Source organism: Manacus candei, unplaced genomic scaffold (genome assembly GCF_025592945.1).
Source record: "Manacus candei isolate 608988 ecotype Guabito, Panama unplaced genomic scaffold, ASM2559294v1 h1tg000022l, whole genome shotgun sequence".
Lineage (NCBI taxonomy): Eukaryota > Metazoa > Chordata > Aves > Passeriformes > Pipridae > Manacus > Manacus candei.
The window spans coordinates 5,801,971-5,820,066 of NW_026138070.1; the positions used below are offsets into that span (position 1 = coordinate 5,801,971).

At 51.8% G+C, this 18,096-nt stretch overlaps 1 protein-coding gene across 3 annotated transcripts in view; it reads right to left on the reverse strand.

The window, feature by feature from the left end:
* The window catches only part of ACAP3 (ArfGAP with coiled-coil, ankyrin repeat and PH domains 3), an 80,167-nt gene that overhangs the window by 12,397 nt on the left and 49,674 nt on the right, over positions 1-18,096 (reverse strand). For 2 of the 3 annotated variants that reach the window (XM_051786416.1, XM_051786414.1), the window contains exons 6-19: positions 17,413-17,596; positions 16,237-16,281; positions 15,732-15,827; positions 15,377-15,451; positions 14,539-14,550; positions 7,183-7,295; positions 5,008-5,059; positions 4,475-4,575; positions 3,937-4,048; positions 2,854-3,062; positions 2,484-2,553; positions 2,256-2,350; positions 1,090-1,304; positions 176-280 (exon numbers count right to left, since the gene is read on the reverse strand). In XM_051786416.1, the coding sequence (XP_051642376.1) occupies positions 176-280; positions 1,090-1,304; positions 2,256-2,350; positions 2,484-2,553; positions 2,854-3,062; positions 3,937-4,048; positions 4,475-4,575; positions 5,008-5,059; positions 7,183-7,295; positions 14,539-14,550; positions 15,377-15,451; positions 15,732-15,827; positions 16,237-16,281; positions 17,413-17,596 (1,484 nt within the window). The remainder of the gene's footprint in view (positions 1-175; positions 281-1,089; positions 1,305-2,255; positions 2,351-2,483; positions 2,554-2,853; positions 3,063-3,936; positions 4,049-4,474; positions 4,576-5,007; positions 5,060-7,182; positions 7,296-14,538; positions 14,551-15,376; positions 15,452-15,731; positions 15,828-16,236; positions 16,282-17,412; positions 17,597-18,096) is intronic. The other variant, XM_051786415.1, reaches the window with a different exon arrangement.

The window sequence follows — 18,096 nt, forward strand, 5'->3', positions numbered from 1 at the left end:
GGAGAGTGGATTAAAATCGGTGCAATTAAAGAGCAACGGGTCGGAGTTTGTGCAAGTAACTCCTCATCACTGCCAAAATATTCACCCTCTGCTCTGAGGGCAAGGCCTGGCCTGGGCTGTGGGCAGTGCCCAGGCCCTGGAAGAGTTGCCAGAGGGACACTTGGTGGGCACTTACTGCGAGGGCCGGAGCCGGCGCCGGTGTCGAAGTAGGAGAAGAGGGAATCCAGCTCGTCGGGGCAGAACAGGGAATCCCGGCGGAACTTCCTCTCCAGGGTGGCTGCTGTTCCACACAGAGACATTTGGGCATTTCCAGTTAACAGCATGCAAATGAGAGCCAGTTCTACAGCTGTGTTTGCACGGGCTGAGCACACCCAGGTGTGGCCAGTGCCAGCATCGTGCCCCCCTGCACCAAAATATCACACACTGCTGACCAAATGTGGGGATCCACTGCAAACCAACCATCCAGGGGGCTGATCTGCTGCAAACCAACCATCCCAGGGGGCTGATCTGCTGCAAACCAACCATCCCTGGGGGATCCACTGCAAACCAACCATCCCAGGGGGCTGATCTGCTGCAAACCAACCATCCAGGGGGCTGATCTGCTGCAAACCAACCATCCCTGGGGGCTGATCCACTGCAAACCAACCATCCCAGAGGCTGATCCACTGCAAACCAACCATCCCAGGGGGCTGATCCACTGCAAACCTACTCATCCAGGGGGCTGATCCACTGCAAACCTACTCATCCAGGGGGCTGATCCACTGCAAACCTACTCATCCAGGGGGCTGATCTGCTGCAAACCTACTCATCCCAGAGCACCCTGAGCAGCCAGAACCCTTCCTAAGCATGGCCCCTCTTACAGACCAGGCAGCTAAAAATAAAAGGATTCGAGACTTATTAAAAAGAAAACGCAGAAAGTGGAACAACCTTTAGCCACGAGAAGCTCCTTAAACCGACGGAAAACGTCAGGAAATGGGTTTACAAACCCGTGTCAACACGTGCAAAAGCATTTTGGGTTATACCCAGGGCAGGTTTGCAGCGAGCTTGGGGCCACAGGCTGGTACTGGGAGGGCACAGGGGTGTTCCCACCTGAGGACAGCAGGGCTGGGGAGGCATTCCCTGCCTCGTGCCGGTACTTCCTCCGAGCTGCGGGTGCTTTCGTGGCGCTGTTGTGCCTCTGGCACTTCTTGACGCACCAGCGGCGAGGCTTCCGCTCGTTCTCCGCCAGAGCCTCCCCGCTCGGCAGCTTCTTCAGGAACTTCTTCTCCACGTACTTCACCTTGATCCAGGCCTCCTTGTCCTGCCTAAGGGAAGGCACAGAGCCGGGCACAGAGTCACGATTTGCCCGCAGCAGTCACGAGGAGACGGAGCTGCTCCGGGGAATTTTGTCAGCCCGGCTTCGAGACCTAAAAATTCAGGTTTCTCAAAGCTAAAAACATCTGCTCTGTCAAGGCACAGCTACCAATCCATTATATGAATGACTTCACCAATCCATTATATGAATGACTTCACCAATCCATTATATGAATGACTTCACCAATCCATTATATGAATGACTTCACCAGAAAACAGTTTAGGATGTTCAAGTTATGAGCTCCTGAACCTGATGCTTCTTGGCATTCAGATAAGTTTTAACCTTGCCATTATTTTTTTCTTATTTCTTTTTTGTTGAAAGAAATAAGCTGAATATTTTGCTGCTACTTTGTTTTGTCAAATAGAGCTTATGAGTAGTGTTGCCTACAGCAGTGATCTTTTTTCCTCAGAAGGCTTGTATCATTTAATGTCATTTAGGAACTGCTGAAGTCCAGGTGGTTATTTAGAAAATTTCAAATATTTTGTTATGACTCTATCTTTACCCTAATAAAAGGGGGTGGCTTTGTCTCTTGAATGCATTTGCCTTTATAAAATTTTTGTGATTTTTGAAAAACAAGGGTGCAGCTGAGAGTGGTGTGTGAGATGTTCAGCCCCAGGCACCACCACATGCTTCAGGTCTCAGAGCAGATGTAACCCAGGGATAAACCCAGCCAGTCCTGGTTTCCAGCACGTTCAGCAGGGCTGGGAATGCCCCCCTGACCTTTGGGAGGGTCAAGCTCAGGTGAGCTCCAGAGGGACTGAGCTGGGGTAGGTGTACCTGTGGTGTTTGGAGCTCTCTTGGTCTGACTTCTGGGGAGTTTGGGGTACTGGGTTTGCAGTGTGGATGGATGGATGGATGGATGGATGGCTTCCCACAGGACAGTGTGTGCCCCCAGACTCACCTGGAGCTCCCTGCTGTTGGTTTCTTGAGTCCCAGCTCTTCACACTGTGCCTCATAAATCTGATTCATGGTGCTGTTCCCCAGCTCACACATCAGCTGCAATTCAACAGGGAATGAATTAAATCCCCAGGTGAGGAGTTACCTTCCTTCTAGTCTATCCTGCCACCAAACAACCCTCCCTCCACACCCACCATTCATCCATCTCTTGCTGTATAATTCCAACACTCACCTTCAGTAACTCTGGCTCCCAGGAATCCAGTGTGAGGGATCTGACCTTGGAGCAGTGAACACCCAGGCTCCTGTTCAGCCAAGGGGAAGAAAACCAAAGTGGTTACACACCTCAAAACAGAACTTCTCATGCATGTTCAGATGAGCAAGATTGGTGCAGTTCTTATTTATCTTCTACACAGATGCAGAGTGTTGTGCATATGCCAACACAGATGTACCTGCACACACAGGCACCTCAGCAAGCAATTATTTTTGAATTTATCTGCACAAGCATTTTTAATCAGTGGTAATTCCAGCTCCACCTTTTCCCCAGGAGCCTGCAATCCCTGCCTGGCTCACCCAGAGCACACACACACACACACACACAGTACCTGTGGATCCCTGAGCACTCGATGCACAGCAGAATGCCCAGGTTGATACTGGCCCAGCGAGGGTCTGGCTGCCCACAGTCACAGCACTGGTCGTTGCCAGGGATGCTCTGCACTCTCTGCAGGATGGTCTCCCCTTTCCCACTGCGCTCCCGGGAGTCGGTGGCAGAGTCGATGCTGCTCGTGGAGGGGGAGGCAGTTCTGTCCAGTCTCTGCAGGGAAAAAGGGGTAGAATCAAGAATCAGAGAATCAGCTGGGTTGGAAGGGACCTCTGAGATCATCCAGTCCAACCCTTGATCCAACCCCGCTGTGGTTCCCAGCCCATGGCACTGATGCCACGTCCAGTCTCACTTTAAAAACCTCCAGGGATGGAGAATCCCCCACGTCCCTGGGCAGCCCATTCCAATGGCTGAGCACCCTCTCTGCAAAGAAATTCTTCCCAATATCCAACCTAAACCTCCCCTGGCACAGCTGAAGACCCAGCCCTCTTGTCTTGCTGATGGTTGCCTGGGAGAAGAGACCAACCCCCCCTGGCTCCCCCCTCCTGTCAGGGAGTTGCAGAGAGTGAGGAGGTCTCCCCTGAGCCTCCTCTTCTCCAGGCTGAGCCCCCCCAGCTCCCTCAGCCTCTCCTCACAGCACTTGTGCTCCAGTCCCTTCCCCAGCCTTGTTGCTCTCCTCTGGCCCTGCTCCAGCCCCTCCATGTCCTTCCTGAGCTGAGGGCCCAGAACTGGACACAGCACTCCAGGGTTGGCCTCACCAGTGCCCAGCACAGGGGCAGAATCACTTCCCTGGACCTGTTGGCCACCCTGTTCCTGAGCCAGGCCAGGATCCATTGGCCTTCTTGTCCCCCTGGGCACACTCTGGCTCCTGTTCAGCTTCCTGTCCATCCAAATCCCAGCTCCCTCCCTGCCTGGCTGCTCTCCAGCCCCTCTGTCCCCAGCCTGTAGCGCTGCAGGGGGTTCAAGGACTCTGCAGAGCTCTGTGGAATGAACCAGGCTTTGCCCAGCAGAGGCACTGACAGGAGAAGAACAAACTGGTGCTAATTCAAGAAGGAAAGGGGGAAATGAGGGATGTTTCCTCCCTCACCTCGATGTAGTAGCTGTCTGGACTCTCCCGGTAGGCAGAGGCAATGCTGGCCTGCACTGCCTGGATCCAGGCCTGGCGCAGCTTCTCCGAGTCAGCCTGCAGCATGCAGCTCCTGGAAAGGCAGGGGAGCAGTTGGGAAGAGCAAAAGGACATTTTGGTCAAGACTGTTCCCCTTCTTCCTCAGCCTGGACATCCCAGCGCGGGCAGCGAAGGGGCAAAAATTAATCCTGCAAGTTTGCACTGTCAGGGCTGTTCCCTCTTCAAACACTGACAGGTGCACTACCTAGATGTATATTAGGTATAATATATAATATATAACATATAATTTGGCTTGTGTAACGTATCAGCTGGAATCCATAAGCTAGATTCAGTTATGCTGGTGTCTGACAAACTTCCCAGGGACCCTGGAGCACAGGCAACGGCATCTCCCAGCCACAATTTAACAGCCCAGGGCAGCATCTGCTCCAATCCCATCTCTTGCAGCTCCATGCACAGCCCAGCTCCCACGAGGATGGCCTGGGGAAGCCACCAAACTCACTTGGTAGGTGAGACCACCTCGAAGCAGAACCTCCTCTCTATGTCTTCACAGGGCTTGACGGTGCAGAGCCGCAGGTCCTCCACCACCACCGTGAGCACATCCTGCAAGGGGGAGAACAGGGGCCTTGAGGGCTCCTGAATCCGTGTCACAGCCCAGAAAACTCCTTCCCAAACCCTGCTGTTGGCACAGAGTGCAGAGAGGGCAGAGTCAGCCCAGCCCAACTCTCCAGGGCTGTGGGAAGGGGTTATATGGAATTAAAAGCACAGGGCAACACGTACATGGCAGGTTTGCTGGGGACCCCACCAACTTCCTCAGCTGAACAGGAAAGTTTAATCTAAATAAACATTTATTTAACAAACCCCATCTGCTGACACTTCACTCTCAGCACAGTCTAACCTTGGCCACAGTAATGGGCTTGCTGTCCCTCTGATCCTTCCACCCCTCTCCCCACCACGGAGCAGGAGTCCCCAGCAAAGCAGGACACCAGAGCAGTTGGCTTATCCTCTGGGGTCATCTGGGGCAGCCTCACTGACCTTTAGCTTTTTCTGGTACACCAGCTGGCTGTTCTGTATGGAGAACCACCTCCTGAGGGAAGACAGACAGACAGACATCAGGACAGGCAAACTGCAGAGCTACAGAGAGGCAGCTTGTGGCAGAGCAGGATGTTTCCCTTTATATCTCCTTTTAAAAGGAGGATAATTTATTTAGCAACCTGATCACCTTCGTGGAGGGCAAAGGAAGCCACGACCACCACGAAGTTTTCAGGAAGAAGGTTCTGGAACACCTGAACAGAAGGAGTCTGAGGGTTGCAGCAGGGGGTTACTGAGAGCATGTATGACATAATCAGCTGGAAAAAGAATGAGGGGAAAATGAGATGAGACAGGATTCCCTTTCTCTTGTCACGGCTGAAATATTAAACTGATAAAAGAGAACAAAAGGACTTGATGTGTCTGTGGAGAAATGGGAAAATACAGGTGACTGGAGGCCATCCCATCCATCTGGGAGCACTCTGTGACAGCTGCAGGCTCTGCTCAGCTCCTCAGAATGATCCTTGTGGGTCCATTCCAGCTCAGGATATTCTGGGATTCCACGAGGATTTTGCTGCTCCCGTGAGGGGGAGGCTCTGCCAGAGGGGCTGAGCTCAGCGAGGAGGTGATGAGTGGGCTCCAGGAGCTGGGAATAGCTGAGCTGTGGGCAGAACTGGCTGAGGGTGGGTGGGATTGAAGAGATGGATATAGCTGGGGGGAGGCTGCTGCCTCTGTGTGACTGGGGTGTAGGAGGATAACTGGGATTTGAGGGCACGGAAAACTCAGAGCCCTTGACGCCGACGTTACTTCAGATATCAGGAAAAACAAAGTCCCAGAGGGGCATTTTCCCTCCAGGGTGAGTGCCCTTTGGAGTGACCCATGAATGCACAGCCAGGGGAGCTGCAAGGAGAAGGGAGTTGCCTGGAATTGTTCCTCTCCATCCCAAAAGCCAAGCACAGGTCTCGGCATTAACCTGCCAGGCTTTGGAAGGACATTCTGCTACACAGAAACACGGGGGGGCAGGGACAGCAGCCACACTGTGGACCAAGGCTGGACTCTGCTCAAGGGACACCAAGCAGGGAATCCTAAAAAGGTGATAAAAATTCAGCTAAGGTACCTTCCCAGAGCACTGAGCTCAAACACTGCTGCACTGGTTCCTCCAAGTGCAAACTTAGTCCTTGACTGTCAGGGGATCAGAGAGCCTGAGGGCTGAGAAATTACCCTAAATTTGTCTGGAATCTCCTCAGCACTCAGGGAAGCTTCAAAGAGAAGGAGCTGCTTATCTGGCCAATTCAGAAATCTTTAATAATTCCAAGTCTTTTTTTCCATGCAAATACAGGCAGTTTCTGTGCATACCACAAACTGTTCACTGAAGCATTTAGTGCTTATTTATTCCAAAGCCTAACAGCAGCACATTCCAGTATCCTCTGCATGCATCCCACAGCCAAGTAAAAGATCTTTTAATATTCTATCATTTCCCTGTTATGTGAGAGGAGGAAATGTAGGTCAAACCAGCATTGATCTCATGCATTAGAAACCCACTGGAAGGGTTTGAATCCTTTTGTACCACCGTCTGTGAAACCCACTGACTGTCTCAAGGGAAAACTAAACATAGAAATATCGACCAGGGGGAGAACATGAAACCTTTTCTTCCACTTTCCAAGGTCTCTGGCAGCTGCAGAGGCTCCTGGCTGGTGCAGGAGGCAGATGAGCCAGGCATTCCCAGGGAGCTATCAGATGAAATATGGATAAATTATTAAGAGCAGGGTCAGGGCACTGAAAGCCATTTCTCAGCTCCTGGCAGCACACTTGATATTTCCACTCTCACATATGTCCCTGTCCCAAAACAGGCAGGTTTGACACTCCTGGCACGTCCTGCTGGGTTCTGGTGTCTCTCTTAATTGTTATAAATGGGCAGCTTTCCCAGGGCAAGCCTTGAGCTGCACTGTGCCCTCTCCTCCCTGAAAAGAACCTGCTCCTTCTCCCATCATGGAAGGCACTAAAACTGCAGAAACTCTCAAACCAACCTCACTTTTAGCTATTTTAACTACTCAGCTTTTAACTACTTGGCTCAGAATCCTTCCAGTGATGGTAACAGTCAGTAAGAGCTCACTAAAGGGAGGTGTGTTCCTGTGCAGAGCCTCAGCCCAAATATCAAATGGAATATGGGTTCTTGCTCACCTATTCCATGTTTTGAAAGCATTGCTGGCTCTCTTGAAGAGGTAACCTTCCATCACCACTCCATTTGGGGCGTCCACATTGAACTCCACCTTCGAGTCATCGTAGGAGAAGTCCTGGAAAACAGAGAGAGCCTGAGCCTCTGGCATGGCTGCATTCCTGGGGCCATCTGGATCATCTCTAGGTGGAGATGAGTCTGATCAAACCATCAGGAAGAGAAAAACATCTGTCAGAACCCCGAGGTTCAGGCAGAGCTGCCTGTCACAGCACATCCTCTGCCTTCGTGGGCTGCAGCCATGGAGAGCAGTCAGGAATTACCCCCATTCCAGTGAGTTTATCCATCCCTGCTCTTTGCAGGAAGGCACTGGACACGCTGCATTTTCCTCCTCTGGTAGCTGGTAAGGAGAAAGGCAGGTGAGGGCTAAAAACTCCCAATATTTGGGTCAGCCTGCAGTGGGAAATAAAGCACGAGGTGCTTTTTTTCACTGGCCAAGTGAGGTAGCAAAGCTGCTGCCACCCCTCTGTGCTGCAAGGGGCCAGGAGGAGAGCAAACCCCAGCCTTTCCACACAAGGAAAACGTGCTGATTTCTGGAGGGGCAGAGTTATCAGTGCCATGCTCATGAGCTATCCTCAGATGCCATCTCCAGCCTGCACCCTCTCCCTGCTCCGTGCTGTGCCACCAGTCAGAGCTGATTTGTCAGCTCGGCACCGACTCACCAGGGAGAGCTCATGGCTTCTGACAGCTGACACAGAGCAGAGGGAATAGCAGCTGCTCTCCAGAACGTGGGATCTGCCTCCCTGGGCCATGGGCTGCCTCCTTCCCAGGAGAAACTGGGTCATGGAACAGCGACAACTTCCCCTCCAAGCTGAGGAACTGAGGCACGTTGCTCACTGACTGCACCCTAATCATCCACCCCACCCACACCTCCCTCTCTCCAGAGCAAATATTTCCCCCTGTGCACCTCGGTTCAAAGGCACAGCAGTGCAAACAGCCCCATCAGCTGCCTCCCCTGGCTCAGCAGACCCCGGTGATGCCGTGTTGCCAGGCAACATGCACTTGGCTCTCATTATTTCCACGCTCAAGAGAGATGCAAACGTGCCTGGGAGGTGTCAGGACAGGAATAACAGTGATCCAGAAGGAGGAGATCCAATGGGACAGGCCACAGTGACTCCTTGGAAAGGCAGCATGATGCCCAATTAGCCACTGGAAAGTGCTGCAAGGCACCCAATTAAGAGGGCTCTGCTCAGCTCCAAATTTCCTTGCCCTAAGAGGGTGAATCCCACAGGGCTCCTCTTCTGCAGATGTCTATCATGTCCATGTTGCAAACAAAGGCTGGAGGGAATTTTCCTCCAAATCAGCGTGTGATTTTTTGCAGAGCTGCTCCAAAGTGACAATTCTGTGTATTTGATGAGAATCTGCACTGATTTATGATAAATAATTCAAACAGCTGAAAACCTGGACCTTGATGAAGAGTTGGGGGGCGAAATGCTTCCAAAAAACATCTTAAAAATGACCATTTAGCTGTGCCTCACTCACCTTGTGGAATTGGGGAAAAAAATCAGGGGGAGGGTCTAGTTCTAATCTCCTGACTTCTTCAGCTGCCCTTATCAAGCAGAGTGGTGGTAAGGAGGATCTGCTGCTGGGGAGTGCAGGAGGAACAGATGGGCCACCTACGTCAGTGGGTAAATCCACTGAAAAGCAGTGGAGTCAAGCCAGGTGTGAATTTAACCTCATTTAAGCTGGATTGGAGCACACCTCTACCAATTAAATGGCTGGAGCTGCACAGCTGAAGGCACATGGAGCTGTTCCCTGCCTTGGAAGGAACTCTGCCCCACACCAAGGCCAGTTTGAGAAGGTTACACCCCAACCCACCAAGGGTACACACAGCTGGGATGACTCAGCCGAGGTCCCCGGGCCAAATTCTGCTCATATTTCTGCTGCTGGGAGTCCTGAGCAACCCCAGTGCTACCCACAGGACTCCTGGAGGGCAGCTGAGGGCAGAACAGTCACCAGGGCTGGAGGTTGGATTTGTAAAGCGAGTCCAAATCAAGGGAGAGATCTGAGGGAGAAGGACCAGCCTGCCCAGCACCCCCAGGCACGAGGCCTCAGGGCCACTTTGTTCCATTGCACTGCACTGGGCTTAAAAGAACTCGAAGTCTTTGCTGCAAAGTCATTGGGAGTGTTGAAAGCCAAAGGGAGGGAAAGCAGAGGGTGAGGAAAATCCAGAATTTACGCCCATGATCGATATGATTTCTCCTTTCTCAGCCAGGCAAAGGGCAGAGATGGCTCAGAAAGGCAAAGCCAAGGCAAGTGCAGTTGTGAAACCTCCAGCACCCCAGAGTGAGCCTGAAGGATGGCCTGACCCATGGATTCCTACACACAGCTTCTGCTCCAGCCCATCCAAGGAACCTTCTTACCACAGCCATTGGAAGAGAGGACAAATCCCTGGAAAAGGGAGTTACAGGAACATCTGTTGAATGTGATTCCAAGTCAGAGCCAGCTCAGACTCTGCCTGACGAGATCATGCTGGTGATGGGACCCCATGGTGGGTGTGCCCACTGCTGGAGGCACAGATGTGTGACAGGCAATCCCTGCCCCTAATGTGCCCCTGTATCTGTTCCATTCCTTAGCACAAAGGGATTTTGATCCTTTTTTAGTTCTGGGGAATCAGTGGAAGGGCCTTGGCTGAGACACTGCCCCTGCCCAGCACAGCATCAGCTCTGCCTCCAGTCTCTGTGACTCTCCCAGGGATGCAGTGGAGAGCACATCTCATGCCTCCTCCTTCTCCTAGAGATTTTAATGCATGATTTTAACCAACAACCTTCTGCTGAATTCACCCTCTCACTGCAACAGGACACACAGAGCAGGCAAGTCTGTCCTAAGTGAGCCTGGACTGATTTATTAAGCCTGCATTTAGCACCTCGTTGTCTCTGCAAGGAGAACAAATGCTTGACACAGGAAAAGGCTTCCCAGGACAGGGATCTGAATGGCTTTGGCTCCAGCAGCATGTGCAGGCAGGATCAGAACAGCAGTGACATGTTGGATCACACCCTGCTACGAGAAATCGGACGCCTTCCAAAATAAGACACCAGGACTCTGCCATCATCTGCTTCCCTTTCCCTCCCTGACTGCCAGTAAATCACAGCAACCCCGCTCACTGTCCCCTCCTGTCACTCCCAGTTCACCCACCAGGCTGCCTGGGAACTGATATTCTTTTGGAAAGGCCACCACGATGGTTTCCATGGGAGCTGCTGGAGCAACAGCAAAGTCACACAACACATTCCGAGAGACACGTCCAGAGAGGAGGGGGGGGAGAAAGGACATTAATGTGGATGCTTCCAAACCAGCAAATGGAAATTAAAAACCCCAGCACAGGGCATGGACAGACCCAGGAAAGGATAAAAAAAGAAAAGGGGAGGGGGGAAAAAAAGAAAGGGAAATCCTAATTTGAAGGTGGCCTCGTGGCCCACCCAGAACTCCCCAGTCCAGCAAGAGGCCAGCCAAGCTCCTCCAATTCCTCCTCAGAAATGAGCATTTCATGCAGAGAAAACGGCTGATTAAATTAAATAGCCCTCCAGCATCAGTGAGCAGATGGAATATGAAGAGTGAAGCTGCCCCTCAACAGCCTGGAATCTTTGGGGGAGAGAATCTTCCAGGGAAGGAGCCCCCCTGCCTAAGAGCATTCCCACTGAAGGAGGAAGGTCTCACCAATAGGTTCATTCCTATCCCAAAAAGCACAACCCCTGGCTGAAAACAGGTAGGACCTTTCTTCTAAAATACCAAGACTTCCTTAAAAGTCTTTAAAAGAAATACAATCACTAGGGCAATGGCTCTGCCTGGAAAAGTCACAGCATTATTCCCTCAGTTATCAATTCAGCACGGAAATAACATCACTCTCCTTTTTTCTACAATATTTTGGTTTTCACTGATAGAAAACACTGTCAAACCTAAGCAAGCACGAGCAGGGACTCATTTCAGTTCTTAGATACTCAAAGAAATGTCTCTTACTACCAAACCTCTTTTCCATCAATACCATTTAGGATAAGCACCAACACATGCTTTCCCTCTTAGGAGACAAAGGCTTTCATCCAAAAGTGCCTTCTTGGGCATCCAGTGATGCTCAGTATTCACAATAACATCAGGCACATTAACAACATCCATGCATTGAACACAACTCCTGGAGGCCAGTTGGAAATTGTGCCTGGTTTGGCTGTTTGATTGCCAAGAAAACCCAATTCCAAGGAGTATTCCCATTCCCTAAGGATGCACACACCCCCCTCCACACACACCCCAGTGCCTGCACTTGGTCTTCTCTCCTGGTGCCTGTTTGGATCTCAGGCTTTGCTCTCTCTGGCTCTTTTCCCCTCTCTGCCTGTGCCGTGTCCAACCCCAGCCCCTCGGAGCAGATGGAATTTGGAGGAGGGCTTCTCCACCTCCGATCCCGCTCTGCTCAGACAGCTTCCACCCATCCTGGCCAAATCCCAGTGGCAGATCTTTTGTTTCTCGACTTTCCTAATGCCAAACGCTCTCCCTGGCAGGAGATGATGCCCAGAGCCCCGTGCCCTGCCCCAGAGCCCTCCCAGCCCACAGACAGGACCCGAAAATTCGCAGCAGCACAACGCGGTTTGTTTGGGGTCCCACCAGCGAGCAAGGCGCAATTCCCAAGGGAAAAGGGAACCCTAAACCTGCTCCCCCGAGCCCAGGCATCCCTGCAGGAGTGTCCTTACCAGGAGGTACTCGAGCCTGCCGAAAATCTTCATGCTGCAGCTGCGAGGGAGGCTCTGCTGCTCCCGCCCTGCAGAGCTGAGCTCTCCTTCTCTAGAGCAGCATCTCTGCTCAGCACCGGGGGCTGGCGAGGAAGGAGGGATTTCTTTCACAGCCCCTTCTCCTTTACCCCTCCTCCTTTTCTTTTTTTTTATTTTTGGGAAGCTCCAAGCTCTGCCTTCAGCCCCTGGCAGAGCGAGGGGGCTCCGGGAGGCTGCTGGTCCCTGGGGACCACCCGCTGGCCCCCTCCCCGAGCCTCCTATTCAGGGGCAATCAGCTTAGAGCAGGGGCTAATTACCATACAGCTGGCAGGAGAAGCCAGGCAGCACAGAGCTGAGCTGACAGCAGGATGCTCACCCGGTGCCTCCCTGACCTTAACAGAGCCAGGCTTGTCTGCTTTTCCCTGGGATCTGCTTCCCCAGCTCCTGGAGCAGGGCCACCCTCGGGCCAGTCATTCCAGCCACGGGATTCAGAAGGGTTGAGGTGCCATCTGGCCCCTGGTTTGTTATCCACCAGCTGGGCTAAATGAGGCAGAGAGCTCTGCCTTGGCACCCCACATGGGCAACAGAGAGGCACGACTGCTTCCCAAACTGCTCCGGGCTGGGAAAGGTGTGAGGCTGGAAAGGAGCTTCTATATAGCCCTTGGAATCACATACAGTGATTATATAGCCCTTGGAATCACATACAGTGATTATATAGCCCTTGGAATCACATATAGTGATTATATAGCCCTTGGAATCACATATAGTGATTATATAGCCCTTGGAATCACATATAGTGATTATATAGCCCTTGGAATCACATATAGTGATTATATAGCCCTTGGAATCACATATAGTGATTATATAGCCCTTGGAATCAATCACATATAGTGATTATATAGCCCTTGGAATCACATATAGTGATTATATAGCCCTTGGAATCACAAGATCAATGAAGTTGGAAAAGTCCTTTAACACCACCAAGCCCAACTCTTAGCCCAGCACAGTGTTCACCCCCAAACCACGTCCCCAAGTGCCACATCCCCACGGTTCTGAGCACTCCCAGTGATCCCACCCCTGTTCCCATGCCCAGCCACCTTTCAGTGGAGAAATTTTCCCTCATATCCAATCCAACATCTCCCACTTTTAGAGCCAGGACTCTCAGTTTTGGTGCAGTGGAAGGATTCGGGAGGAAGGACTGGTTTAAACATCATCATCCTTTCTCTACCCTTTTGTCACTATGAAAAATTCCCAGGTTTGCCTTTTCCAGATTACCTGAATTACAGCAGCAAACAAAACAGTCAAGATTTGTGATGAGCTTTTCCTTCCCACCAGATTCATTTAAATTAAATCAATAATGAAACAAAATGCCACAGACCATTTCCTTACAAACTGGGCTCTCAGGAGGCTTCCCCCACACCTCACAAAGCTGTCCAAGGACAATTCCCTGCCTTCAGCATCTGCACAGCTCCCACCCCTCCAAAAACACTTCAAAATGTATTATTTAACCCGGATTTCCTGGGTTAAAGGAAGTCTGTTTGGGAAGACACTAGTGAGGAAAAGATTATATTTATGCCACCACTCTAATTAAGCACAACTAAATCTCCACATTTTTCAAGGGACCAGAGGGTTTTGTGGGCTCAGCAGGAAGATATATATTCAATTAAATGCTGTGGGGAATTAGGGGAATTGGGGACCCTGCTCCATCACAAAGGGAAGAGCAGCACAGACTCAGAGCAGCTGAAAAGCAGCTCATAAAAGAGTCCCAGGCAGGAAGCTCGAAATCCTAAATTGCAGTGAGGATGTTCAGCTCTCTCAGCCCCAGGAAGGGACTGGAGTGAAAGGCCCTGCCCTGGAGAGCTTTTCCACGTCCCCTTGGATGAAGTCATCACTCCAGCAGAGTCCCAGGGGACCTGAGGGCTCACAAATGGACTCTCCCCCTCCCTCAGAACACTTCAGCAGAGGCAGCACATGCCCAGGCCATTCCCAGGGCACAGCACTCAGCAGCTTTCAAAGCTGGTTCTGTCCCCATCTCGAGGGTTATGACATTTTTTGGAGAGAGAGAGCATTAGAGAGGAAACAACAGCCACTTCAAATTCCTTCTGTGCAGAAGTATTGATCCACACAAGTGCCTGCCAGACACACACTCCTCCCACCAGAGCCAGCAAAGGCTCCAGGCACCAAAAACACACCAGGAACTGCTGCCACTGCAACACTGAGTCACAGCTGAGCATCACACAGAGTACAGGCAGCCAAAACCTTCTTTTAGCACAGGGCTGAAAACCAATTTGATGAGGGTGAAACCCAATTTACTTAAAACTGGGCTTTAAAAATGACGTTTCCAGCTCGGGTGACACCACTGATGCCACACCAAGGCTTCTTGGTGTTGCTTTCAAAGGCAGCACAATAAATATTGTAAATATCTGGTAAATATCGTAAATATCTGGTAAATATTGTAAATATCTGGTAAATATCGTAAATATCTGGTAAATATAGTAAATATCTGGTAAATATTGTAAATATCTGGTAAATATTGTAAATATCTGGTAAATATCCAGAGCAAGTTCTGAGAAATAAAGATGCCAGAAGAAGGAAATACATGTGGGTACTCACCTGTAGGAGGGTCTGCAGGGCCAGGCCAGCAGTCCAGGAGGAAGAGAAGGAAAAGAAAAAATAAGTAATTAGTTGATATTTCTGCAAGCCTCAGACTGACACCCCTGCAGTGAAGTGTGAGCTCCCTGGGCCTGAAGGAAAGGCAAGTCCTGCCTGTGGGTGCCACAGGGGCATCCCCTCGTCCATCTGCTGGATGATTTCACAGGGACTCTGCCCATCTGGGTGGGTTGGGCACCCGGGAGTGCTGCCAGGCTGCTGCCTCACCATGGGCAAGGCAGGGAGAGGTGGCAGGGACACCCCAGTGCTGGCTGGAGATCACACAGCTGGTGGGCTAAAAGCTGGCTTGCCCAGCCAGGGCAAGGATGTGAGGCTGGGGGAGAGGAGAGGGAAAGGAAGGGTGGGATAAAAGGCTCTGATCTCTCCCCAAAAAGCAGCTCTGCTCTGCAGCCCTTTCCACAGGCGATTCCAAACCACTGCATCCACTCCTCCACCTCAGAGACATCCACAGAGCAACATTTAAAGAACGATCCCCGTGCCCTCGGCAGCAAAGAGGGAGACAAAGTGAGCAGGAAGGTTTGCTCAGAGGCACAGCAGGTCAGTGGCAGAGCTGGGAAACCCCCCCTGGTGCCCTGGCAAGGGGGGTCCTGCCTGTGCCCATCTCCCTTCCATGAGTCAGTGGCTAAACATCCTGCCTTTGATCCCAGCACCCCCGGGGTTATCCCTCATCTCCAGGCTGGGAAGGCCTGACCCAGCAAGGCCCCTCCCCAGCTGGCAGCTCCCACCGGGATCCAGGTGGACACAAGTGCTGCTGGCACCAGGCTGCAGCCCCAGGACTCACCCTTTGCTGGATCAGGGCGTGTTTGTGCTCCATCTCCCTCTTCTCCACAGCAGAATCGATCACCAGCTGGTCCAGCTAAAGGCAGGGAGAAGGACAAACAGGCAGAAGAGTCAGGAAGGAGGTCTGTGAGCCATTGTCCTGCTCTGGGGTCACACCAGCCCTTCCTAACATCCCCACCAGAAGGGAACAGGCTGTGTCTGGGTGTGCACTGAGCGACCACAGCCCTTGGCTGTCACCCCACAAGTGTCACCCCAGCCAGCCTCCACCAGGCTCGATGCTCCAACCACTCCCTGATGTGTGGGAACAGGAAAAAGGGACGTGCTTTCCCCCTCCCAGACATTCCCTGTGCCCTCACCTCCGTGGCCAGCTTCTTCATGTAGGGATCCAGCTCGTGGAGCAGAGTGTAGCCCTGCTGGAAGAAGGTGTACTGGGCATGCATGAAGGACAGCATCTGGGGAGGGAACAACAGCAGGGTCACAACAGGTTCTGGGACAAAATGAGGTGTGAAAAGCCCTAATCCCTTTTTACCCACAAAACTAGGTCTAACTTTCCCTTCCCAAAGCAATCTCTCCATTAGATGCCTCTCCCTCTTCTCCTTTCTTCCTCTCACAATTCCTTCCGCCTGCTGTGAGCACAAAGCAGAAAAGGAGTGTCCTGCACCCCTGAAAATTCCCCCCCTGGGGAGGATCCTGCTGGCCCTCCAGCTCCCCTCTGTTGCCATACCTGCAGCCCCCAGAGCAGTGCCAACAGTATCTCCAGGGCAGGCAGCCGGTATGTGGAGCCCTGCAACCTGAAATGGAGAGGGGCTGCCTTGCATGGGCTCACTGAGAGCAGCCCCAGGAAACACAGGGAGCCCTTACCGCGTCCAGGATCTCAAACTTCTTCTTGGCCTGCAGCACGTTGATCTGGGGAGGAACCAGGACACAAATCTCAGCACCAGCCTGGCTTGGAGAGCCATGAGCAGCCTGCTGGGACAGCCCTCTGGGCTGTGATACCCCCAGCAGCACCCACAGAGCATCCCCTGCACAATTCCAGAGTAAAGTTCCCCAGTAAAGGCAGTTCTGAGGAGTTCCAGGTGGGATAAAAATGCCTTTTCTGACCTGGGCTGCTCCAAGGTCACTGGGGGTGGATGTCTGCACACAGGCTGGAACAAACAGTGACCCCAGGGTGCCCTTTGGTGCCAAGTGAAGGAAATGTTCAATTTATCAGGTCACTGATAAATTGATAAATCAGGTCACTGAAAATTTCTTCGAGCGGGTACCACATTACGGATATAAAAGAATAAAATAACTCTCCTCATTAAACCCTTAATTAAACACCAAAGGATACCTGGGCAAGTTCATGGCTGCACATTTCAAAACTGAAGGGGACCAACAGAGAAACCTCCCCAGCAATGCATCAGCACAATCAAGGAATTCTCCCTCTTCGTCAGTGGGAGAAATGGAGGGAGCTTATTATGGAGTGACCTCACCAGGAAATAAAGATGTAAAAAAATGGCAGTGCTAGAGCACCAACAACATGCATGATTTATACTTTGAGGGGAAAGCATTGCCCAGAGGATGGGACACCAGAGACTGTCTCCTGGTCAGGCAGAACTGTCAGCAGATGGTCTGAGCTGATGCTGCAGCAGTGACAGCTCGTGGGGACACACAGGCAGCAGTGGTAACACTGAATTTCTCTGCTTAACCCACCCACTGCCTGAGAGCACAGACCTGCCAGGAAAGCTATGAAGGATTCAAAGTCAAACCCCTGACCATTGTGTGGGAGCAGGGAGTGAGTGTTCCTGGAGGAAATCCCTGCTGGGAATGGAAATTCAGTCTGAGCCACTTTATTTCTCTTACTGAAAAAAAAAAAAAAAGATTTTTCTTCTCAGGAATGAAAACACATCCTAAGGACTCCCTGCCTCAGGGGGCAGAGGGCAAAAGGGATCAGCAATCCCTGTTGAACTGAAGCAGGAAGACCCCTACTTGTCCCTTTGTCCCTTGTTCTGCACTGGGAGGCCCAGTGGGAACTGGGAGGGGGGCACTGCCACCAACCTGCAACACGTAGTCCAGGGCCAGGTGCCTGAAACACTTCCTGGTGATGGTCAAGGTGCCCGTGGCCTCCTCCACCTCGTGGGGTTTGTGCCGGGGGGCCTGGGCGTTCTTCACCAGCGAGATCTCCATGTCCTCCCGCACCTTGTCGAACTGCTTCTTGGTCTCCTTGAACTTCCTGACGTCACTGGAACCCAGAGGGGGACAGAAATCACTGTCACAGAGCAGCCAGAACATCCCTGACACCAGGGCATGGAGAGGTGCAACGAGCCACACTGGGGTCACTCCCAGATCCTGCTGAGGATGCCACTGGGATTCTAAACCACCCCTCCAAGCACCAGATTAAACCAAGTCTTTCTTCAGAGGCAACTGGTAATCAAACTCAATGACCTCAGAGGTCTTTTCCAACCTAGTTGATTCTGTGATTCTGTGAAAGACACTGCTCTTTCCACACTGCCTTCAAAGCCTTCAGGAAATTCTCCCCAGATGGCATCCAGAGAGCCAGGCCAGGTGGCCCCCAGCCCCAAACACAGGCCACAGTTACTCCTCAGAACAACTGAGGAGCAGCACATTTGAGAACCCACCTGCACAAACACGTGTTTCATGTTTCACCCCGTGAAAAGAGTAAAATCAGCTATTTTCAAACTCAGTTCAGGGCATTGAGGGCAGCCAGGCCATCCATGTGAG